Source organism: Mastomys coucha, unplaced genomic scaffold (assembly GCF_008632895.1).
Source record: "Mastomys coucha isolate ucsf_1 unplaced genomic scaffold, UCSF_Mcou_1 pScaffold5, whole genome shotgun sequence".
Taxonomy (NCBI): Eukaryota; Metazoa; Chordata; class Mammalia; order Rodentia; family Muridae; genus Mastomys; species Mastomys coucha.
In genome coordinates, this window is record NW_022196911.1 from 2,050,835 (window position 1) to 2,076,176 (window position 25,342).

Sequence of the window (25,342 nt, forward strand, 5' to 3'; positions counted from 1 at the left end):
TATATATATACCTCACTTGGGCCTCCAAAGCTCCTTAGAGCTGGTTCTGGAAATTTATAGTTTTTTTTTTTTTAAAACTCTTTTCTGTATTTCCAATGAGACTTGAGGGCATTGATAGAAGTGAGTTTTCCAAAAACAGAGCTAGAAAGTCAGGAGACGAAAGATGCTGCAGAATGCCTAAACTTCAGATGCTTCAGAGCCTAAACTTGAAGCGACTTTTAAGCTTTGGCTACTCTGGTTTTGTCAGCTCAATAGGGCACTGTTTTCTTAGACTCTACTAGTACAGCAAAATGTACATCTGCATAAGAAACACATAGAGCCAAGGCCACAATTTGCTCATAAGTGGAACTAAATTCCCTGAGATTGTTTTCTTAAACTTTGTGTTTAGAATCAGTGATGGACGAAACAATAAAACACCAACCAAAACCAGGAAGAAAACATTAAAAACAAACAAACAAACAAAAACCAAACCCCCCAGAATCTTATCCACCAAGTCCTTATTACAAATCTGCCACCATACTAAAGAACCTGTGGATCAATGCAGAAAAATAAAACATCGGCCCGGATGCTCACCTTGATTTTCAACAGCTTTTTCTGGGTAGCTGATGAATCCCCAGATGTGTCCGACCAGCGGTGAAGCTCTTCCTTTGCTGAGTGGAGCCAATCTGTGAATTCCTGGACAGCATCTAAGTACATGAGGTGGTCTTTTACAAGGTCCTCCACTGTCCTCATTTTCTCCTAGTTAACAAAGAGAAAGTGTGTGAACAGTCAGAGTCACTGGGAAAATGAGATTGTGAAATGACACTCGGTAGAGGTTTTCTGGTAGCACAGAAGTCTTGGGTTCCTCGTGTTTTTTTTTTTTTTTTCCTTTTTTTTTTTTAGTATAGAATAGAGTTTATTCAGGGCATGGGGAGTTAAGAGGGTAGTAGAGGCAGAGAGAGAGAGAGAGAGAGAGAGAGAGAGAGAGAGAGAGAGAGAGAGAGAGAGAGAAATAGAGAGAGAAAGACAGAAGAGTAGAAGCCGGGCATGAGCACATGGAAAGAGAGGAGGAACGGAAGCAGAGAAAGAGCAAGACAGCAAGAAGAGGAGCAAGCCCCCGTAAATTTAATATCTTCAAAAGAAATCATTACTTGGGAAGCAGAGGTAGGTAGATCTCTGTGAATGTGAGGTTACCCTGGTCTATATGTGGAGGTTCCTGACCTGCACTGTGAAGCCTTCGTACTGGTCTAAAGTACTCACCTTGGCCACGGTCGTTATGTCCTGAAACTGTGTTCTCAGCTCCTCCTGGCCAGCCTCTTTGAAGGACTCATCCTGAGTCTTCTGGAACAGCTCCCTGGACTTTGCTGCTAGTTGCTGCAGAGCTGCTGTGTGATCCTCTGCCTCAGACACGATGGACTGAAAGTGGTCCAGCAAGGAAAATTTCTCCTTGAGCCCTGGCTGCAGCTGTAAAGGATGCTCGACTTTCTGGTCTGCTGACTCCATCCACTGCTCCAACTGGCTTTTCTTCTCTAGATAGTCACTCCACTGGTCAATCACAGACTCCAGGGTGCTGGAATGAGGGTCACACACTGTAAAACTGAGTTTCAATTTTGCTGTCTCTACCAAAATACAATTACAGGCCCAAGGGATCTGTTTAAAGGGCTTTGCTGAATATTACTGTAATGAAATGTTGCTTTTGAGGGTAGGGAGAAACATTTTTTTGATCTGTCACAACTAGGGTATGGTTTCTTCAAAGTTAATATATGCTAGAATTTTAAGCAAGCTGCTACTGTACACATGCACATGCACACAAACACACACACACACACACACACACACACACACACACACCTAGCCATATATCTTCCAAATGCTAATTGTCTCAAGTGAACAGATAATTCATATAGTACATTGTGGTTACGAAACTCAGTACTATACTGTTAATTAAATTCTGCTTAGCACAAATCAATTCTTAAATTTTCTCATGCAAAGTCTATTAATTACTAGTGTCAGATGTAATCACTTGTTCACTCACAGCTAAGTTTGAAATATTTTGCCTGGGTAAATACTATAGTTTTAGACCATGCACACATAAAGGCCAATTCTTTTGTGTTAAACATATGACTAAATGAAGACTCGGTTATATTTATGGGAAACACAGCCACATATTTAACAGTCAGCTCACTGGATTTCTAAATAGAAAAATAAATGATTTCCAGAATGACACAAGGAAAGGCTCCTATTACTGAACTTTATAATAACCTCTCCTCTCCTCTCCTCTCCTCCCCCTTCTCTTTTCTCTTCTCTATCTTGCCCTCACCTCCCTTTCCTTGTCTCACTCCCTTCTAACTTTCATCTCCACTCTCTGTCATCCCCCACCCCCACCAACACTACTCAAACTCAAGACCTGTAGCCTGCTAGGAAGTAATGAACAGACCAGAACACAGACTATATTATGCTCATGCTCAGTTAATGTCCCTAGAAGTTCTTGCCTAGTACCCTGCTATTCTGGAATCAGGGTAACATAGTCAATGAACTTCCATCTCTTGTTCAAATTGTTACTTCTGTTTTGGTATGTATTAGTATTCTATATTGGTATGATCATGTAGTCTCATAGAGACCTATCGTATCATAGGTTCATAGGCTCATAGAACTCCTGAAAGTTTCTAAAAAGTCTAAATCGATAAATCCAGAAGCCACCAAAGCCACCTTCTTCTGCCACAGCTCAGGGTCTTTTGAAGACTCTTGGTAATACAGTCTGAGTCAGAGCCTCTGGAATGTATACTTCTCCCCAGCTCTGATCTTTTAGCAGGCAAAAAGGATTTTGTCTTGGCTCATTGTTTGCCTCACTGCATCAAGGAAACAACCCAGCATGTAGCTGTCAGATTTAATTTCTTGCCAAAATAAGAGTCAGAGCTCTGAATCTGTTCCTTGGATTTAACATTTTACTCTAACATCTGGAAAAAAAAAATCTCCTGCATCTCTATTCAGTTCTACAAAGCTGAAAGCTGGCCCATTGCCAACCACTGGGAAGTTATTTACGCTCTACAGTTTACTATAGAATGGGAGAACCCCCAGAGGACCCGACTCTTTTCCTTACTGATCACTGGGAGTTATAACAGAGATGCGATGTCCTGTTTGTCTAGAAAGCCACTTCCTCTTACTGTGAAAACCGAGAACTGAAGCAAAGGCAAACAAAACCCATGCTGATGTTAGGCGGCCCTGTGCTGCCTGCATGGCAGGAGGCAGCTGCAGCCCTGGTGCATCTTCTGACCTCAGTGGCACACCATCTTCTTTTGCTGTGGTCACTTTGGGACCCACTTCTGGAGTCCCTTAGAGAGTAGAGAGCTTCCAGACTATGGATTCTGGATGTGTTTTAATCTAATTCTCAGTGGTAGCTTTTTATCCAACAAGACAGCTGGATATGTACAGATAATTTGAGAGAAGATTCAGGGAAGGTGAAGGCTTCCATTTATAACAAACAAGGACACAATTTTTTCCTCTACCTCTCCATCAGTAACAGATACAGGTCAGGCCTACGTTCCTTCCCTTCCTTTCCCATCTTCATTCTCCCTTTGCTTCTTTCCTATCAACTAAGATTAATTTTTAAATGACACAGAACTTAATACACCGTGTGTATTAATGGGGCCATACTGTATTTTGATACATGGATATGTGTTTGACTCAAACTAAGCACATTCTTTCTTGACAATGCTCTAGATTCATTCTATGGTGAGACTTTCCACTATATTTCTTCCTAGGTCTCTGAAGTGTGTACTAACTACAGAACTGTGATTTTTCCTTATCCTGCTGTGTATGGGGCACTGCAGAGTCTCTTGCTCGTACCTAACTACATTTGTACATAGTGAGCATCCGTTTCTATCCTGCCTCCCTGACATGCTCTCTGGCCTTTGGTAATCACCATAGTACTGTGAACCTCACCGGATCACCTTTAGAGATCCCACACCTGGGTGGAATCAGACCATAATGTAACAGCTCTAAGGACTTCGGAATGGGCTCATGATTGGCCGCATGAGAACATGCCCCACTTTGTGGAATCTCAGCTCTCCGAGGCTTAAGACACTAAATGCCTGGATATCTGTATCATTGTGATAACACACACACCTTACTTCAGCAGCTCAGTGGGATAACTCCAGAATGAGGAACAGACACATGTTTTAAGCTTGGTTATCAGCACTATAATATGCTGACAACACTTCCCTGCACGTGCCTTTAAATAGCTAAGAGCTATTAAAGAATCACTTGACTTATTATTAAAGAGTCTTTAAATATTATCGACTTAAAATGAGATCTTTCCCCAAGCTTGTGTTATGTGCAAAGTTCCATGAAGGACACTGGGTGGAGGCTGAGGGGTTGGGGAGAATGGACAAAAATATTTTGAAAAGAAAACACAGAATTGAAGCACACTAGCATACCAGCACTAGTCTCTGCCCCGTGGGGAATTTAACACAGGCAAAGACAGGCAATGCCTGCACACAGCAAAAATAGCATGCTTGGTAATTCCACTGCAGGCTGCCTAGATGCTGCACCATGACTTTAGGAAACTGCTGGGTTTTATTTGGGCAAATAAGCTCTTAGGGAAGATTGTTGCACCTTTGCGCATGGACAGCCGAACTCATGACGTCAGCCCATGCCTTTTTAAGCATCTCCAGCTGCTCCTGAATCGCCTGCTGACCCTCCTTGTTGCTGCTTCTTAAGGCCTGGTCCCCTTTGCCAATGGCCAGGTTCAACTTCACTTCTCCTTCACCTTTCATAAGGAGAATGTCCTGGGCGGGTAGAGGAGAGAAGGAAATGTCTGTCAGTAGGAATGAAAACCTCCTATGCTAAACAATGGCTGCTTCCTAGAACTAAGGGGCCAAGGTCTGAAGTGAGTTCAGTTTGCAAGCATGAAAATCTGAGTTTAATCCCTAGAACCCACATAAAAGAACCCACATAAAGAACCTGGGCCCTTGGGGATCTCAGAGTCTGAACCACCAACCAAAGAACACACACAGGCTGGACCTAGGCCTCCTGCACATATGTAACAGATGTGCAACTTGGTCTTCATGCGGTTTCTGAACAACTGGAACAGGGGCTATCCCAAAAGCTGTTGCCTGTGCATGGGATATGTTCTACTATCTGAGCTGCCTTGTCTGCTCTCAGTGGGAGGTTATGTGCCTACCCCTGCAGACACTTGATGTGCCAGGGTGGGGGACATCTGGTGGGGAGGAGTACTTGCTCAGAGGAGAAGGGGAGGAGGAACAGGGAGAAAGATTGTGGGAGGGGGTGACTGGGAGGTGGGCAGTGAGTGGGATGTAAAGTAAATAAGTTAAAAAACCCCAAACAGCTGGGAGTGGTGGCATGTGCCTGTATTCTTAGCTCTGGGAAGGCAGAGAGAGGTACACAGGGCTTCCTGGCTAGCCAGCCTAGCCGGCTACAGGAGCTCCCGGCTAATGAGAGACTCTCAAAAACCTAGGTGTTTGGTGACCAAGGAATGACAGCACCACAGGCATGCACACACTGATCAGTGCACCTCCTGTTTACCTGCCAAGATAACTAAGGTGGGAATATCTCTTCATAAAATGAAAGCAGTAAATTTACATAGACACCAGGCTAGACTGATATAAGCTGGATATGAGAAGTATGGGGTCCAAAAACCAGCTTAAATTTCTGGAAAACTTTGGGCCAACAACTATAATTTCGTTGAGTGGTTTCAGTGAGCGAAAATTAATTTAGCCAGTGAAGACACATCTTCAGAGAAGGTAACTTCTTCCTTTTGTTGCCTGGTTGATTCCCACGGTTCAAGGTCATGTCTACCAGAAGTCTGCTTGCCTTGTTCAAGGTCATGTAACTGGAAGTCTGCCTTTACAAAGAGCCCTGGTCACTCCATTCACAGCCCAGACCTATGCTTTGTACTAACAATTCACACACTGGTCTCTGACCTCTTGGACACAGGCACTAACCACTATTTCTATATTCCCAGCAATGTACACTTGTAACAGAGTAAGTATTTAGTGAACTTTGATGGTTAACTACTGAATGAAACAAACAAACAAACTAAAGCTTTTAAAACAAAAAAATGTTCCTTTCCCCAAAAGGAGAATAAATAGTTTCTCTGAGTGTTTTATCCATCCCCCCCATCTCCCACACTTTTATTTGACACTTCCCAGATGATGAGGGCCAATTCTAGAGTTGTGCATGGGATCATTGCAGTGGGAAGCAGTTGTGGGCTGCACATACCTGGATCTGTGACAATCGCCCCTCCAACATCTCCTTGTTCCCAAGAGTGCTCTCTGCACAAGCCAACCTGTCTTGCACATCCTTCACCCGAGACCACATGCTCTGCATGGCTTCTTCCAGAGCCTCGTGCTCCTGCAGGGCCAGCTGACAGCTGCGCAGCCTCTCCTTGGTAATTCTGAGAAGGTTCTGGTAGCTGGTGAGGAGCTGGGTACTCCGGCGGCCTCCCTTCCCTGCACCGTGGCTTTCTTCGCTGAGAAACTGCCCTCTCTGGGAGAGTTTATCGAGGGACTCTCTGGACAAACAGAATTTCTTTTTTTAGTTCCAGCATTCTGGATCCAGGGGAATGAAAAATGACTGTTGACATTGGATCAGGAACCAGACAAGAGCTCACGGCTGATATAACTTTAACATGTAGATGCTGGGGACCAGGCTGTCTCTTTGCCTTCTTAGTATAGTCAGTATCTGTCAGGGAATATGAATCTATTTCTGCCATATCTCCATTTACATCTCAGTGGTGGAGCCTATATCTCTTTAGGAGTTCAGTCTAGAAAGTGGGCCCAGCTCATCCTGAACATCCCTTCCATTCATGTTTGATAGCCTATGAAAAGCTCCCATGCTCTGCTGTGAATGTTACAGTTCAAATGGGAAGTATCCCCCATTGTCTCAAGGATTTGGACACTTGGTTCCCAGCAGCTGATGATATGTGGAAAGTATTGGGAGGTAGAGCTTTGCTGGAGGAAATATGTCACTCAGGGTGAGCCTTGACATTTTTACAGCCTGGATCTACTTCCCATTCACTCTGTGCTTCCTGATTGCTGATTTATTGTGACAAGAGGGCTGGCCTCCCCCCCCCCAAATAAAAACTCCCCACCACACTTTTCCCACTATGAAATACATCTCCTTGAACATTAAGCCAGAATCAAGACTTCCTTCTCCAAATCTTCTCTGTGGAATACTTTGTCTCAGCAATAAAACAAGTAATTAGCAAAGTGGACATCTCTCCTTCAGGACAATTCTGCTTGCCTGTTACTTTCTGAGCTGCCTCTTGACAACTCAACACAGGCATCCCATCTCTAGGCAGTATCTACGGCAAACAGACAGATATGCGCAGGACTCCTGTGCCTTTACTCCATGTCCTACTCCCTGATCTATGATACCTGTCTCACCTGTAGGCTGTGGCTATCTAGAAGTTAGGGTGGCTGCATCCATTTGCATCCCTAGGATGTGACACAATGCTAGGCAGAGACAACAGAGCGGGGGAGCTGTCTTCAAATATAATGGTAGAAGCCAATGTGTTTGGTGTATCTTGAACACTGAAGATACTTGTACTTGAACATAGCTCATACTATAGAGCTACAGTAATTGGGTCCAGAGGAAAAATTTCTCAACCCTTGCTTGGCTTGGTTGTAATGTTCTAAGGTATTAGTGCAACTTGGCCAGCTGCTATTTTTCCCCTTTAATTAGAAAGCAACAATTTGTAGTTATGTTAATGGGTGGCTTATAAAGTGATACTGTGGCTTATGAGCACAACGTGTAGCTTGAATCAAGCTAGTTAATGTATCCACCTCTTTACTAGGTCACATATTTTCCACGGTGGGAACATTTGAAATTATTTCTTAGGGATTTAAAAAGAAAATACGTCTTTCTACTTTTTAGCTATATTCACGTGCATCCAGTAGAACTATAACTGAAACAACAAACCAACAAACCCCATATGAGGATTTTGTACCTTTTGTCCATTATCTAGTCATTCCCCTTTAGTTCAAATGCCCTGGAAACAGCAGTCAAGGGAGCCTGAACTTTCCAGGGATTTCACACTCACCAGGGAAAGTCTGGGTGCTTGGCAGAAATGAGCTGTCTGGATCAGAACTGCTGGATAGTGAGGAGGTTCAGCTGGCAAAAGTGCTCATCCACATATGCATGAGGAGATTCCCCAGAATGCATGTAAAACCTTGAACATGCTGACACATGCCTGTAATCCCAGTATAGGAAGGCAGAGATAGATGGGTCCCTAGAACTCTCTGGCTAGTTAGCCTAGAAGAGAACTTGTCTCAAAAACTAGAAAGGGAAAATAATTTCTGTAGGAACCTGTTGTTGAACTCTGGCCTCTACATACATAAGTACAGAATATATAAACCACACACACACACACACACACACACACACACACACACTCATAAATGTTGAACATAGTAGAAAAAGAACATAATGTATCCCGTCTACAACTCTGGCTGTTTCTGAGCAACTCCTATGTAAATAGCATCTTTCGAACCTCTCTGAGATATAGTTATCTAACATGGCTCCTCCTCTGCAAGACACTAAGACATTTTAATCAATCTGCTTAGTGAGCAGGAAGGTGAGCTACAGGACACAGTGTACCTGTTATGAGTTACATAATAACCAATATAAGATATTTCTCTGCCAATACAAAATGATTCACTCAATGGATGGTAAGCATTCCTGAGTCGCAGGTCTTGATGCCTTTTCTACAGGGTATATCCCTCTACTTTTTGAAGAGCTGGGTACTTTATGATAGAAAGTGCCCAGATGGTTGGGAAGAGCAGCATACATGAAAGAAGCATAGGGTATCATAGGTCAGTGTGGTGGTGCATGCTCATAATCCTAGCATTGGTAGGTTGAGGCAAAAAGATGGTCATCTGGAGGCTAGCCTGGTCTACATAGTGAGAACCCACCCCCCCGCCAAAAAAACAAAGAAGTAGGTGTCAGAGCCGGAGAATCTATGTGAGGAGCTTTTTGATGCTGCTGGAAAGATCCAAGGGAAACACTGGAGATCACATAGCATCGGGTCTTAGACTATGAATGACACTTATCATGTGCCTATAAATGTTGCAATTATTAGACAATGAGGGCCAGGCCTGGTGATGTGCACACTTAAGATCCCAGTGCTGGGAGGTGGATACAGGTAGATGGTATCTCTAAGACTCAGCAGCCAGACAGCCTAGATTACTTTTAGAGTTGCAGGCTGGTGAGAGACCTCCCAAACCAATTAGGTGAATATGGTCTGAGGGATAATAGCCAAGGTTATCTTCAGGCTGCGATGTGCCCTCAGACCCATGCACACTTGGGATGAAGGGATAATGAGAGGTTTAAAGAGACAACGAATTTGGTGATGGGCCACTCCCTCTTGTGCAGGAGGTTTCACAGCAGTGATGTCAGGAGAAAGTGATAAATGTGTACAGCAGCCTGCGAAGAAATGGAGTCAAGAACAGAAGTCACCTGCAAACTACTGACGAAAGGTAGGTGTGGGGTTGGTTGTGTTACATTGTATCTAGACAAGAGTCAAGACTTGGAAAGCAAAATACAGTTTAATTTTGAGAAAGGTATTTAAAATGATGCTATTGTTCTCTTTAATTCTCTCAAAAATGTTCTAACTTTCCAGACAACTGGAATGGAAAGGTGGAAAGAACTGAAGTCCCTGGAAGGTGTCCAAAGGCAGAAGCAAAGCATGCTAGGGGCCTATCTCAATAGTTATCAAACTAGGGTGCCAAATGAGTACTGTGGCTGTGCCCACCTTACCTTTGAGTTCCACATCTGCAGATTCCAGCAGCGATGTACTGAACCTGTATTTTAAATAATCGTGTCTGTACTGAACAAACACAGACTTTCCTGCCTCCTTCTTCCCACTCACTGATCAACAGCACAACAGCTACTTCTGTAGCATCTGCTTTGCACTATACTGTAATTAAGAGCTGATCTAAACTGGGGAAAGATACAAGCAGGATAGATAAAGAAATACCCAATTCATGTAATTGGATACTCATGGACCTTGATCTCTGCTGGGGTCCTGGATGAAGCTCCACAGATACTATTGAGTGATTTTAGTCAGGACATGAATTCTGCTGGGAGTTTGCAAAATTTCTCTTCAAGACAAGAGGACTGGTACATTCGATCATAGGTGGAAATGGAGAAAGACTGTGGTGTGAATTCAGCAGTTTTTACTCCCACTACGATCCCAGTGATTCCTTTGATTAAGCAAGTGGGCTCTGCTCTTTCCTGCCTCATAGACAAACATTGCTTTTCAGGGTGCTCAGTAAGTTCAAAACCAAGCTGCACTCACTGGAAAGCCTTTGATTTTGCCATAGAGACAAAACGGGTAAGTTCTAGGAGTGGAGCAAAAACATAAGGAGCAAAATGCTGCAGATGGCAGTGGTGTCCTAGCTGTATTTTTCGCAGTGTGATTTTGTAGTTTTCTATAGTTATGCCAGCTTCTTCTGGTAGTAATGAGTACAAGGTAATTCCAGAAAGGGAAGTAAAGTTTTGTTGTTTTGTTTTGGTTTTGGTTTTTGTTTTTTGTTTTGTTGTTGTTGTGGCAGGGGGCAGGGTCTCTCTGTGTAGCACTGGCTATCCTAGAACTCTCTCTGTAGGCCAGCCTGGCCTTGAACTCAGAGATCCACCTGCCTTTGCCTCCTGAGTGCTGGTGTTAAAGGCATGTGTCACCTCTCCCCTCCCCCAGCTTAAATCAAGTATTTTTAATAAAATTGCTAGGAGCTAAACAAAGTTAAAGAAAGGAGTAGCCCAACTTCTTGAGCAAAGGAAGAGGAAATTAGGCCCACAGCTTTTGCAGGCTACCGCGTTGCTGTAAGGAATGCAGCCTGGTAGTTGAGATATTCGAGAACAGAAGAAATCACTACCAACAAGCAACCAAGAAAGCCAGCCAAAAGCCAAGCAAGTAGCTAACAAGCCCAAGACATGTGGGCAAATCAACAACGCACTCTGTTTCTGCACCCCACCTGGCAGCCAGAAGTTCTCCCAGGAACATCTCCACTTTGTGGATTTCGTTTTTCTTCTCGGAAATATGGTGTTTGCTCTCCCCCAAGTTTTCTGTGTTTAACCTTTCCTCCATCTCATGGAGCCATAAGTTCAGTTTTCTGTGCTGGTCCTCAAAGCTAAAGAGAAGAATGACATCTTAGAAAAAATTCTCAATATGTCTATTCCTGTCCCAACAGCTGAGGTTGCTCCAACTTCTTTGCAGCAATTAGAGCCTCATGAGTGTTCCACTCATAAAGAGAACTCAACAAGAAGCTCTCATAAATAGTCTGACTGTCATAGGTAAGACAGTCTGATCCTATGGATGCCTTTTCTCCCTGGAGCAAGGAGTTTTTCCTCCAGTGTTATATTCTCTTTCACTGGTGTGTGTGTGTGTGTGTGTGTGTGTGTGTGTGTGTGTGTGCGTGTGTATGTGTGTGTGTGTGTATGGGCTTACCTACACATTTGTGCATGGGAATGTGCATGTGCTTGTACCTGTGTATATGTGTAACTGATTGGAATCCATGAAATTCAATAGCTGTTTTCTACCAAGATTATCCCAACAGAAGTAAATACAACAGGAAAGAAATTGGTTTTAATACCCTGAGTTAGCCAAATTGTCTGAAGGGGCATACAGCTAGGTTATGTGTAATTACCAGTGGATATAATTTCTTGGCTTTATTTTTTTTTCTGCATAAGAAATAAAGCCAAACGAGACTTTCAAAAGCAGTCATCAATTATTTTAGAATTAATAGAATTAGCCTGGTCCTCAAGGCAGGTCAACATTCATTATAATGTCAACTCACCATTCAAACACTATTTGTGTCTTCACATGAATCGTCCCCACCAAGCATTTGAAAAGTCCTTCTGTGTGTGATGAAATCCACATTTATTATAACAACCTACCTCCCCAGCTCTGAAACACAGTCCTGGAGAGCCTGCTTATCTTTAAGGCATTGTTTCAGGAAAGCTTGGAATTCTTCGTTGGCTTTTGTGATTTGCTCCTGGATGCTGCTAACAATCTGCTTGGGCAGATGTGCGTACAGAGTTTGTCCTTCTTGTGTCACTGCATCCAGCTTGCTTTGCCCATCACTGAGTGAACCCAGGACACCCTGGAAGTCAAGGTAATATAGATAGCTGCTGGTATCAATGGGATTCTTCATTATGGTGCTGAGCTGAGATAATAAAGTAAGGGGGAAGCAAGGCATAGACTAGAGGGAAAAGGTCTAACAAGGCTAGCTTGAGAAGGATGCATGTAGTTGGATAAAACCGGGGCTCCTAATTGAGGCAGTGCACGAGGACAAATTGAAAACAGTATGCTGGATAAGAGTGGAATCTCATCAGCTTTCTCTTCTCAATGGTTTCCTGTTCTTAATGTCACAGCTTCCCAGCTCCAGTTCCCAGCTCCTCATGTGGTAAGTTTAACAGTTCTGTATCTAGATAGCTACTCTGTATCTTCCTCCTCTTCTCCCATCTCCTCATGTGGTTAGTATAACAGTTCTGTATCTACATAGCTACTCTGTATCTTCCTCCTCTTCTCCCATCTCCTCATGTGGTTAGTGTAACATTTCTGTATCTAGATAGCTACTTTGTATCTTCCTCCTCTTCTCCCATCTCCTCATGTAGTTTAACAGTTCTGTATCTAGATAGCTACTTTGTATCTTCCTCCTCTTCTCCCATCTCCTCATGTGGTTTAACAGTTCTGTATCTAGATAGCTACTCTGTATCTTCCTCCTCTTCTCCCATCTCCTCATGTGGTTAGTTTAACAGTTCTGTATCTAGATAGCTACTCTGTATCTTCCTCCTCTTCTCTTGTTTACTCTACACAAAGTCCAGTCCTCAGGAACAAGCCTTTCTCTGTTTGCATGTACCTCTCCTTTGGAAGATCTGTGCTTGGGCTTCCACAAAACAAGGGAAACCCAGAAATAAATGCTAGTCATGTCTCCCTTGAATTCCAGAATGTTCCTTTGTCACCATGATATTTCTATGTAATATTTCTGTGTGACATTTTGTGAATTCCACAAAGTGGAGGACAATTTCAAGTCTGAACTTACCGTCCCTTTTGAAAAACCAGCCCTGTACATGAAATAATAACTTGACTTTCCATATGGTGGTTTATTGACAGTATTTTATCATTCAATGGGCCACATAATTCCTATGTACCTTAATAGAGAATTTGGGGTGGCTGTTCAATGGAATGTAGGCTGGCCTCAAACCTAAGACCCTCTTGTGTCAATATCCTGAGTGCCAGGATCACAAACTTGCACCACCTCAATGAGTCTCACTGATTTTTAAAAATAAACATTGGTTTTACAATGCATTGTGATGCATTCAGATAATCAGCTATGAAAACTTGGCTAAAACCACATTTGAATCTATTTTTCTGAAAGTTCATCTTTACAGTAGCCATCTTCCTAGATGCATATATTTTCTTTAGTCAATAAAACCCAAATAACCTGTAATTGCCATGATTGCTTCTAGACTTAGATCCCAAGTTAATGAGACTGAAGAATACACAAGGTATGTTTCTCCATTAAAACTCAGACAACAAACAACTCCCAGAAGTCCCTCAATACTGGTAGAAAATATTTATGTTTTTGCTGCTATAAAAATTAAAATTAAGTTTCATTTTGAATGGCTTTAAAGAATGGCCAGTGGGTTAAAAACAAGAGGAAAGGGATCAAGACACTTGTCAGCTTGCTTTTGGTTTCTCTATGATTTTTATTGTTGCCTAACCCTTTCTGACTCAACAGTCCAACTCCATGGTGGGAAGAAGAAAAGATGGACCAAAATAAGAAGGTCCAGGCAAAGAAACAATCTGAGTCTGGCACAAGGCAGTGACTGTTTGGGGTAAGGAAGGGCATCACCATCATCACAACATCCATATCAGCACCACTGCATCCACATCAGCACCATAGCATCTCATCATTCATATCATCACCACGGCAACCACAGCAGCATCACAGCACTACAGCATCCACATCAGCACCACTGTATCCATATCAGTACCACAGCACCAGAGAACTCTTATAATCACCATAGCATCACAGCATCCACATCAGGACCACAGCAATCACAGCATCCATATCAGCACCATGGCATCCTCATCAGCACCATAGCATCACATCATTCATATCATCACCATGGCAACTACAGCAGCATCACAGCACCACAGCATCCACATCAGCACCACTGCATCCGTATCAGCACCACAGCAACCATATGAGCAGATCATCCACATCAGGACTACAGCATCCACATCGATATGACAGCACCAGAGAACTCATATAATCACCACAGCATCACAGTATCCACATCAGGACCACAGCAATCACAGCATCCATATCAACACCATGATATCCACATCAGCACTACAGCACCAGAGCATTCATATAATCACCATAGCATCACAGCATCCACATCAAGATCACAGCATCACGGCATCCATATCAGCACCATGGTATCCACATCAGGACCACAACATCCACATCAGTACATCAGAGCATTCATCTAATCACTATAACATCACAGTATCCACATCAGTACCATAGCATCACAGAATCCATATAAGGATATCAGCACCCATACCTGAAGATTGTGGAGCCTGGCTTCAAGAACTTGGCTGTCACCAGTTAGATTAGAAGATTCTCTGGCTGCTGCTTTTGCTCCTAAAAACCATTCTTGGAATTCTTTCATAGACCCTTTTGAAAATTGGGAAAGAATAGATGAATTCAAAATGCTGAGTGAGATCCTAGGACAGTTGCAATGAATTATTTCTCCATTCCAGCCCTTTCCTTCCTGCTTTTTAAAACACTCCAAAACCAAAACAATAATAAAGATCTACAGCCATGAATATTAATGGTAGAATGGAGAAGTTACATAAAAGAGACTAAAAAGTAATAAAGCACTAGGAGTGTTTGATTTCCTCCTATTTTCTTTTATTTTGGGAAAGAGTTTATAAGAATTCCAGGAGAAAATGTACTCAGGCGTGTTAAAGATATATGTGCACATTGTGTATGTGTGTGTGTGTGTGTGTGTGTGTGTGTCTGTGAGGCCAGAAGTCTGTAGCAGCTGCCTTCTTGTTTCTCTACAACATGTTATTTTTGTAATCGAGTCCCTCAGTAAACCTGGAATTCATGAATTCATCTAGGCTATCTGTCTGGTGAGCGGCACAGATCCATCCATCTCTTTCTTCCCAGCAGTAAGAAACAGACATGTGTCACCGAGTCAGCTTTTTTATAGGATGCAGGGGATCCATACTCAGTTCCTAAGCCCTCCCCCAGCCCTGAACGAAAGATTTCCTTTATGGCCTCAGCAGGAACCACTGTCTTTACTACACTGACTTAGAAAAGATGAACCAAAATAAGAATGCTGTTCCCACATCAGAGTGGAAGACAGTGTCTCAGAAGCAGAAACGGAGAATTGGAGGTTTCTGGGTCATATGGCTGCCATTGCTATGACCTCTTCTAACATCGATGTATTCATTCTAGCATTAAAGTGTCTAGCTATTTGACTAGCAGTTCCTGACCACTGGAACAGAGGTAGTTCTTCACATGTGTAAGCTCCTATATATAGAGGAGCCAGATATAATTCAGAATCATCAAAATGGCTAGATTTGTGTTCTCTCATGGAGAGAGGGGATATTCTTCAAAAGGTTAGAGCTCTGTAACAGAACATTTGTTACCCAAATCTCAGAGCATAAGTGAATTTGAAACATTAATCTAACGAAAAGGTCTGTTCAAACTTCTACTGGCAGTCTCTGAGCAGCATTTGGTCCAAAGCCATTCTCATAAACAGATGATTCAGACTAAAAGCCCTTCAGCTCACCACTGAAGTGTTTTTCCAGAGAGTCCTGTATGCTGGCCTGGGTTTGGGAGCACAGCTGGCTTGTGGCTTCATGTTTCTTTATTAGCCCAGTCATTGCCCTGCCCAGGCTCTCCAACTCCACAGAGTGGTACTTCCGGCACAGAGTGTTGAGCTCTTCTTGGGTGGAGATGATGCTGTTTTGTTGACTTTGAAGTTCTTTTCGTATGTCCTACGTGATGAAGGCACACTGTGAATATACTGTGAAGGACGCTCACCCCATTCAAGAGAAATACTGTAATTATTTCTCCTGCTAGGTTTTTAAGATCTAAAATTAATAATGTTGAGATCTCCTCAGCTGTACATACTTGTAGGTTGGATTCAGAAGCTTCTTCTATATATGGTAAGGATCTGTACCTATAGAGTCTTACCACTGAGGTCACCTAAGCATATGACAATATATGTATAACGACAGCACCAGTTAACATCTCAGCATGGATGGAGGGGATCTGCAAGACCTCACCCCTAGACAAAGAGCTACAGAAAGCCAATGGTTCTTAAGAGAGGGAGAATCAATCTTCTCTGGGAATAGGTTCCCAGGTAGGTTATCCAGTCTCAGGTGGTCAGCCCTAATCATGTGTATATATGATCAATACTAAATGGACTCAGTAGCTTACATGTGTGTTGGCACGCATGTGCACACACACACATACACACACACACACACACACACACACACACACCAATAATAATTATTAAAGAAGATGTCATGAATTTGAAAGGAAATGGGGGGGCATAGAAGGAGTAGGAGTGATAGAAATGATGTGACTACAACACTTAAGCAAGAATCTCAAAAATAATAAAAAATATTAAAAATTGAAAAGAATCCATATAATAGACAAACCATATTTTATAGAACTGTATGTGCATTCATGTGTTACAAGTAGGCATGCATATGTATATGCATGCATGTGGAGTTTAGATGACATCCACCATGATCTTTCCATCTTGATTTTTGAGACAGGGTCTCTCATTGAACTGGATGGAGCTCTCCTTGTCTATTTGAGACAGGGTCTCTCTTTGGACATAGGTCTCTCATTGGTCTCTCTGACATAGCTAGGCTGCCTGAGTCCCAGGGATTTACCTGTCCATGTCCAGCACTACAACCTTGTCCAGCAAGCAGATTATCAACTGAGCTGTCTCCTTGTCCTGTATTGATTCTTTAGTAAATTATATCAGTTCTCCTGGATAACAAATAGCTACTGGAAACTGGTTAGAATCTGGGATGTAATCTAGGACCTTAAGCTAATCTAACAGGTTGTCATAGGTTCTCAGCTATGATCCTGAGTTCAAGCTCTACATTAGAAAAGACTGCAGCTCCCATTGTTCAGAGGAGCACTGAGTGTTTGTGTAGGGATTACAGGCCATGGAGACATGCTAGCAGTTGATTTAAAGCTCTATGTCCTTGTCTGTAGCATAGTATGGCTGGAGAGATGGCTCAGAGGTTAAGAGTTCAGGCTGCTCTTGCTGACCCAAGTAGGTTCCCAATATCTGGGTTACCCACAACTACCTTCAATCCCTGCTCCAAGCCCTGCTCTCTACTATTTGAGTACCTGGACTCACATGAGTATACACACACACGCACACACACACACACACACACACACACACACACACAAAGAGAGAGAGAGAGTGAGAGAGACAGAGACAGAGAGAGACAGAGAGACAGAGAAAGTCAGAGAGAGACAGAGACAGAGACAGGGACAGAGACAGGGACAGAGAGATAGAGACAGAGACAGGAAGAGGAAAAGAAGAGATCTCTTTCAAAAGAACAATATTGAAAGTCAACACAATATGTACACTTTACAAACAGTTGAGTGGAATTGTGTCTCTTAACATAAAGAGAGGATAGAGATGATTTCCTCACTTGAGAAGGTGGGGTGGGGGAGGCAACAGGGGTTTGTTCTTGTTTTTGTTTGTTTGTTTGTTTGTTTGTTCCTGGGAGGGGGAACTGGGAAAAGAAAAATCATATGACATGTAAATAAAGAAAATATCTAATAAAAGAAAAGAAAAATGAAATACAACACAAAGCAGTGAGCATAACTACACTGTCATAAAAAACATGCTCACCATGGGCTGCTAGTTCCAAGATGAGAACAACCAGCAAAGAAATGGAGTTATAGAAAACACTTTTTTTTAGTTTCAATGAGTTGGAATCTTCTAGTAAACTCAGATTCTAACAACAGTCCTCTAATATGACAACTAATGTCAGAAACAACAAAGCAACATGAAAAAATGTCTTGGAAGACAGTTTACTCTGAAATAAAAAATCGACCTTTTAAATTGGATAGCAATTAATAAAGATTTTTTTCACCTTAAAAAAAATCACAGAGTTCTACAGATGAGCATGTTCAAATTAAAGACAAGGATATTTAAGCAATGAAAAACTACTTGAGGAGGGTACTTGGCATCATCAGAACCCAATTCTCCCACCATAGCAAATCCTGGACACACTATCACACTGGAAAAGCAAGATTCAGATATACAAATCACTTCTCCTGATGATGATACAGGTCTTTAAGAAAGACATAAATAACTCCCTCAAAGAAATACAAGAGAACACCAGTAAGCAGCTAGAAGCCCTTAAAGAGGAAACACAAATATCCCTCAAAGAACTACAGGAAAACACAATCAAACAGGTGAAGGAAATGAACAAAACCATCCAGAATCTAAAACTGGAAATAGAAACAATAAAGAAATCAGAAATAGAGAAATCCTGGAGATAGAAAACCTAGGAAAGAAATCAGGAGTCATACATACAAACATCTCCAACTGAATACAAGAGATAGAAGAGAGAATCTCAGGCACAGAAGATACCATAGAAAACATTGACACAATAGTCAAAGAAAATGCAAAAAGCAAAAAGTTCCTAATCCAAAACATCCAGGAAATCCAGGATGGAATGAGCAGACCAAACCTAAGGATAATAGGTATAGAAGAGAGTGAAGACTCCCAATGCAATGGGCCAGTAAATATCTTCAACAGAATTATAGAAGAAAACTTCTCTAACCTAAAAAAAGTAATGCCCATGAACATACAAGACACCTACAGAACTCCAAATAGACTGGACCAGAAAAGAAATTCCTCCCATCACATAATAATCAAAACACCAAATGCACTAAACAAAGAAAGAAAGCAGTAAAGGAAAAAAGTCAAGTAACATATAAAGGCAGGCCTATTAGAATTACACCAGACTTCTCACCAGAGACTATGAAAGCTAGAAGATCCCAGGCAGATGTCATACAGACTCTAAGAGAACACAAATGCCAGCCCAGGCTACTATACCCAGCAAAACTCTGAATTACCATAGATGGAGAAAACAAGATATTCCATGACAAAACCTAATTTACACAATATCTTTCCACAAATCCAGCCCTACAAAGGATAATAGATGGAAAGCATCAACATAAGGAGCAAAACTACACCCTAGAAGAAGCAAGAAGGTAATCTTTCAACAAGCCCACACTAACCTAATTCTACCTCTTACAACAAAAGCAACAGGAAGTGATAACTACTTTTTCTTAATATCTTAATATGAAAATTAATATTACCAACATATCTTAATCAATTGAAATCCAAAAATATGAGTCTCTCTAATTTGGTAATTGGAGAAATAGGTCCAATATTTTACAATCCATATACACTTTCTTCTTGTTTGTACATGACAGTGTCTTACTGTGTACCACATAATGGTCTTGAAATCATGCTTCTCCTATCTCAGCCTCTCTACTAGTAGTATTGTTTGTTTCATGTTTTTACATTATACTATGGTTTTCAGAACAGCTTACATGTTTCAAAAGTATTTATACAGTCAAAAGAAATGTAAACTTTAATTAACTTGGGAGGTGGCTTGTAAGAGAACAACAAAGAGTTAAACTGAATGCTTTGCTTGATGTTTGTAACTATTGTATCAAGTTTGAAGAAGAGGACTTTATAAGTTACTCTTTCTCTGAGATAAATGCTTTTCCAAATTATAAAAGCCAATGAACCAGATTCTCACCCTCACCTAATGCCTGTACCACCCTCCAAGCAGAACCATTGTTAATTGAAACAGTTGGTGAATGACTTTATGGATAGACCATCTTAATACACGCACCATTTCATAAATGAATGTAACCTGTTCTCTGTGGGCTGAGAATAAAGTCACTCAGTCAAGTCAATTAGCTTTGGCCATAGCAGGAAGTCTGTATCTAAAAATTGTACCTACAATTCATTCCTTGGTGCAGCAGAACTGTCAACTCTCAGCTTAGCTACAATGGAGGTAAAATCATTTGGTGATGTGAGGGTCATTGAAGTACAGCCTTATTACAATGAAATCCAATGTCTAAAAATTGTTCTTATTTTGGGCTTGTACCACAGTAAGAGCCAAGATTTTAAGCTCTACTAAATACAAAACAAACAAACAAACAAACAAAACTTTATATATTTATGTTCATTTAAAAATACTAGTAGTGATGTATTATTTTAAAATATACAGTTAATATTTTTGGAGTTATAAAGTTTATATTGAGAAAAGCATATGTATTTTCAGTATTGCTGTAGAGAAGCATCTACATAAGACTTCAATTGATTGTTGCTTTATATCAAACAACTTTTATAATACTCATTTTTATTGTTATACTATTTTATACATTTTAAATAATATGACAAAAAAGGTATTATAGGTATTGAAGTGGGGTCTCTGGGAGGTGTTGAGGTACATAAGGGAAACAAGAACGTGATTTAATTCTATTTACTTAAAATATGTTCTTACATGTTAACAAATTCAGATAAATTAAAATCATGTATCTTTCCTCATCATAATGCAATAAAACAAATCAGTAAAAAAAAGAAAAAAAAAAAAAGAAAAACTATTTGAGGTTCAAGCTCAAAAGTTGATACAAAGTCGTGCTGGAGAGATGGCTCATCAATCAAGAGCACTGCCTGCTTTTCCAGAGGTCCTGAGTTCAATTCCCAGCAACCAGATGGTGGCTCACAACCATCTGTAATGACATCTGTTGCTGTCTTCTGGTGTGTCTGAAGATAGCTATAATGTACTCATATACATAAAATAAATAAATAATTCTTTATACATATATACTATATTTATATAATATATAAGTGTGTATATATTTATACATACACACTTTATACATACACACATATATTTATTATATATATGCATATATACATATATGTATATATGTATATATGCACACACACTTCTGTATAGCTGGTGGGCAGGGCCTAAAGCAATGTATGATGTCTACTTCCTCCCCATCACTCAATTCTTGATGCTTGCAATCATTTCTTCTCATGTCACTCAGTCTTTCTTGTCTCTGTTATGAGTCAGTTAGTCTGGGTGTTAATACTTTTAATATGAGTAATTTAAAGGAGATGTAATATCTTTTTCATAGTTGCAAAACAGGAGAAAGAATACAGACTTCAGGCGGAAACAATGAAACTAGTTTTTCACCTACCTTGACTTTCTTCAGCCCGTCACAAGTCCCCGTTTCGGCACATCTGGTCAAAGATTCCTCCACAGTGATGAGCCACGCTGTGATGTCCTTGACAGATCTCTCCACTTGTGTACTCTGAGCTGTGAAATCCTTCAGGGTTCCCTTTGCTTCCTCGGTGATCTCTTTGGCGTGTTCCAGCTTCTGCCTCAAGTCTGCTTCTATAAACTAAATATAAAGCTCAATTTCGTGAAAATCTGGGAAGACAGAAAGCACACTCACCGGCTAGGAATTCTGTTTACGAGTAACTCCATCAAGAACACATTAAGCTCGCCATGGAAGTCTCTCCAATACTAAGTTTTTCCCAGGACAGAAAGCCAGGGAGTGTGGGCTGCCAACCATATTGAGTGAAGGGAAAGAGCGGAGTCGCAGCTAACCCTTCTCTCAGATAGAGTGTGGTTTTGACGGAGGTTCGAGGGAACGGATCATAGGGCTATTTGTTTTCTTCTCCTGGGAGGAGGTATTTCAGGAAAGTTGATTTTTGTGTGTGTGTGGATCCTGAGTTAATAAAAGGACTTCTTATAAATCCTCTAAACTAAAAAATGATCTTAATCCCACAATTCAAAGATCAGTGCTTTTTGGCAAAATCAGCAAACATAAAGGTTTGTTGTATTCTTTTTTTTTTTTTTTAACTCCTAGTTCAGAGCAGCTGCAAGCAAGAAGCTGAGAGCATCTTTTCTTCCTGCTCTGCTGTGGGCTTCTACCCCTGCTTGGCACAGCTGGAGGTTCCACAGGCCTGGAAGGGAGGGGCAGGGGTAGGAGAAGCTTCTGAACCAAAGACCTCACACAGCCTCCACTTCTCTCAGTCTGTGTGTTTTTTTGTTTTTTTTTTTTTTTTTGAGAATGCCCTCATTGCTGAGACCACGCCCCCTCCTCCTGAGAACACCCCTCCCCAGCTGAAGGTCCCTGGATGAGCTTGACCTATAGAGTACACTCTTCCCTGCCTCCTTATTCTCTCTGTTTCTCAGCCCAAGGCATCTCTGCTTTCATCCCCTACAAAGTTTTCGTTAGATAAACCAGCTATCCTCACCCTGTGGACTCTAAGGGTGGTCTCTTCCTTCAATCATAACTTTTGAGTTGAGCCCACATGCTGATACACACTCTCCCTCCCCCAACCCCCACAACCGCTGCGGAGATGCTGGCCACCCACACAAGCCTTTACTCTTTGGCAAATAAGTTAGAAGTCAGCCACCCTGCCTGGCAGGGTTTAGAAACCAGAGGCTGGTGGCTGCCAGCTGCAAGGGACAAATGCGGCTCCCCTCTAAGTGGTGTCTCAGTAATTCTTTTCCTCATACTTGAGGACGATTAAGACATATCACCTGACCTCCTTGGGGTGGGGGTGGGGCAAGTAGAAAGAAAGAGGAGAGATGCAGAACAATAGTAGCTCACACCAAATCCTTGCTAAATCCTCCATCTGTAATAGCCAAAGGTCCAAATACATGTGACAGTAGTCACCATCCCTTTTTATTCCAGCCATGAATAGGAATGTCATTTCCTTTGCTTCAGGTGAAGTGTCCAACAGTCCCGTATGTGCCTGAGATCAGGGCCAAGCATGGCTAGTCAGTTAAAGAGAAAGTCAAAGACAATGGTACAAGAAGAGAGAAAAATCCATGAACATAACTAACTAACTAACTAACTAACTAAGAATAGGCAAAGGTACCCCAGAGATGTCAGCTAGGAGTTAGTGAGGCTGTGGGCCAAAGTGGTAAGCCTTACCACATTGGATTCATCTAGAACTTAGATATTAGAGTAGCCCAGGTTCCCTGGCCAACCCAGCTCCCCCCTGACCTGCCTTGTAGTTCTTGGGACTGGGACCATCTACAGGGCTATGAAGGGACATTAGCCCTTGCCCTGTCCCCAGGCCTAGTTACTAAATGAATTAACACATTATTAGTTAAGATCATATATGAATTGAGAGGCAGGGTTCTATTCTTGTCTAAACATGAAATGTACCAAGAAACAATCAAGTTGATACTGCACCCAAAATTCAACAAGGAAAACTACTCTTATAATAACATTATAATGCTTCAATTGTAAATGTGCCATAAATATTGGCACACTGAATTCTACTGATGTTGATGCTTAACCCCCAGGATATATATAAAAAAAAAACAACCCACATTTGCCAGAAATTATGGTGATATAGACACACACACACACACACACACACACACACACAGGTACACAATGCACATACCTTTTGTATTTTGTGAGCAAGGATGTAAGTGGCTGTTATGTGGTATTTATTAGGAAAGTCATCTGACTTCACACTCACCTGAAGTTCTGTTGGTGTTTCTGGGTTTTTCGTTAGTTCTTTAAGATTGTTGATTTTGGAGTGCAGTTCTTCTAGTTTTAAGGTTTTGTTTTTAACTTCAGACTAGGAAAGCAAAGGCACAGGGGAAAGGCATCACTAATCAAAGACCGATGACCGACGGGCTATGCTTGGCCTCTCATACTGAGAGCTGTCAGGACGCCAGCAGCAAGCAGTCTTTAGAAAATCTGTTCTACTTTTTCACAAGCATGGAAAATGTTACCATTTAAATTCACTCCGAATAAGAGGGGTATGTGGAGTGGGAATTTCTTTCTTCCCATCCTCTTTTATTGGAAAAACAAGATCTCCTGGAAAAAATGAAATGCTGACCAAAAGTACTGAGTCAGCCAGGATGTCCACTAGGCCGTTATTTCTTCATTAGCAGTATTATTACCAGTTGTTATGGCAACGCTAAAGTCTTACAGAAGCATGCTAATACACATCAGGACTGCCCAGCTATAAAAGTACTGTCAGCAGTACCCAGAAGACACACTTCAGATTAATATTTACAGGACCTTGAAGGAGAAATAACTTTGGCATCTGATATGTTACCTCCCATTCTTTGTATCAACAGTTAACCTATGAAAAAGGATCCCAAACCAAGAATCATTACTGAGCAAAGATACTCATAAACTGCATAGTTTTAAGTTGCAAAAGAATATTTAATAACAGAGCCCCCTCAACTTGAGAAACAGAACTTAGTGCTTTGTGAACACAGTTTCCAATGGTCTGAGCTCAGAAAGCAACTCACTGCCAGGCCTGGCGGCCTTTTACAGAAACAGCCAGGCCATTCGAGAACTCCCCTGCTGAGCTCAAGTAAGGTGGGAAGAAAGGCCCAGCAGTAAGAAGGACAGGGTTATGTACTGGGTTGGTTCCAACACACTGATTTACTAACTGGCATGCCACATGGTTATTTCAGAGAGAATCAACCTTGCCACACTGAATAAGGGCTTGAGGGACACGGGCAGTATTTTCTGCAGTCATCAATAGAAGGTTGATTTGGTGACCTCCTGTCCTACTAAAAACGATGCTGCAGTATTTACCATCATGCCCTAAGCATGATGCCACTGTCTCTGTGGAGAAAGAAGGCACACCGTAGACTAGCACAGCATTTCATGGCATGCCCAGTGTCTGCTGCAGATGTAACCGACATCGCGAATCCAAAGGCTTAGCGCATGTTATTGTGTATGATAAGTATTAGCAAACGATGATTTCTTTGAGACAGCAAACGATGATTTTTTTGAGACATGCTCTTGCTATGTGACTAAGCTAGCCTCAATCTTGTAACCACCTCTCCACTTCACCCTCCCAAGGGCTGTGAGTATAGGTTTGGTCTACCACCACACCTGGCAAAGATAATACATTTTGATCATTTGTTAATTTTGTTTTCAATAGAATTTACTTAACTGTAAGTTTATTTACAATTACATTCTTAAAAATATATTTGAGTGTTTTGCCTGCTTGTGTATATGTGCAATGTGTGCATGTCTAGTGCCCATTCAGGCCAGAGAAAGTACTCGGTCCCCAGGAACTGCGGGCACAAATGTTTGTGAGATGCTATTTTGGTGCTGGGGACCTAACCCAGGTCCTCTATAAGAGCAGCAGGTACTCTTAGATATAGAGCCATCTCTTCAGGTCCTACAATTAGTTTTTTTTTTTTTAAGATTTATTTTACTTTTAAAATTGT

The 25,342-nt window shown here is 41.5% G+C and overlaps 1 protein-coding gene across 13 annotated transcripts in view; it reads right to left on the bottom strand.

Annotated features, from left to right (window-relative positions):
* The window catches only part of Syne1 (spectrin repeat containing nuclear envelope protein 1), a 506,592-nt gene that overhangs the window by 266,776 nt on the left and 214,474 nt on the right, over nt 1-25,342 (bottom strand). For all 13 annotated transcript variants that reach the window (XM_031352591.1, XM_031352581.1, XM_031352587.1 and 10 more), the window contains 10 exons: nt 23,620-23,721; nt 21,309-21,512; nt 15,814-16,021; nt 14,575-14,687; nt 11,893-12,098; nt 10,971-11,126; nt 6,220-6,511; nt 4,594-4,766; nt 1,240-1,549; nt 574-738 (listed from right to left, as the gene is read on the bottom strand). In XM_031352591.1, the coding sequence (XP_031208451.1) occupies nt 574-738; nt 1,240-1,549; nt 4,594-4,766; nt 6,220-6,511; nt 10,971-11,126; nt 11,893-12,098; nt 14,575-14,687; nt 15,814-16,021; nt 21,309-21,512; nt 23,620-23,721 (1,929 nt within the window). The remainder of the gene's footprint in view (nt 1-573; nt 739-1,239; nt 1,550-4,593; nt 4,767-6,219; nt 6,512-10,970; nt 11,127-11,892; nt 12,099-14,574; nt 14,688-15,813; nt 16,022-21,308; nt 21,513-23,619; nt 23,722-25,342) is intronic.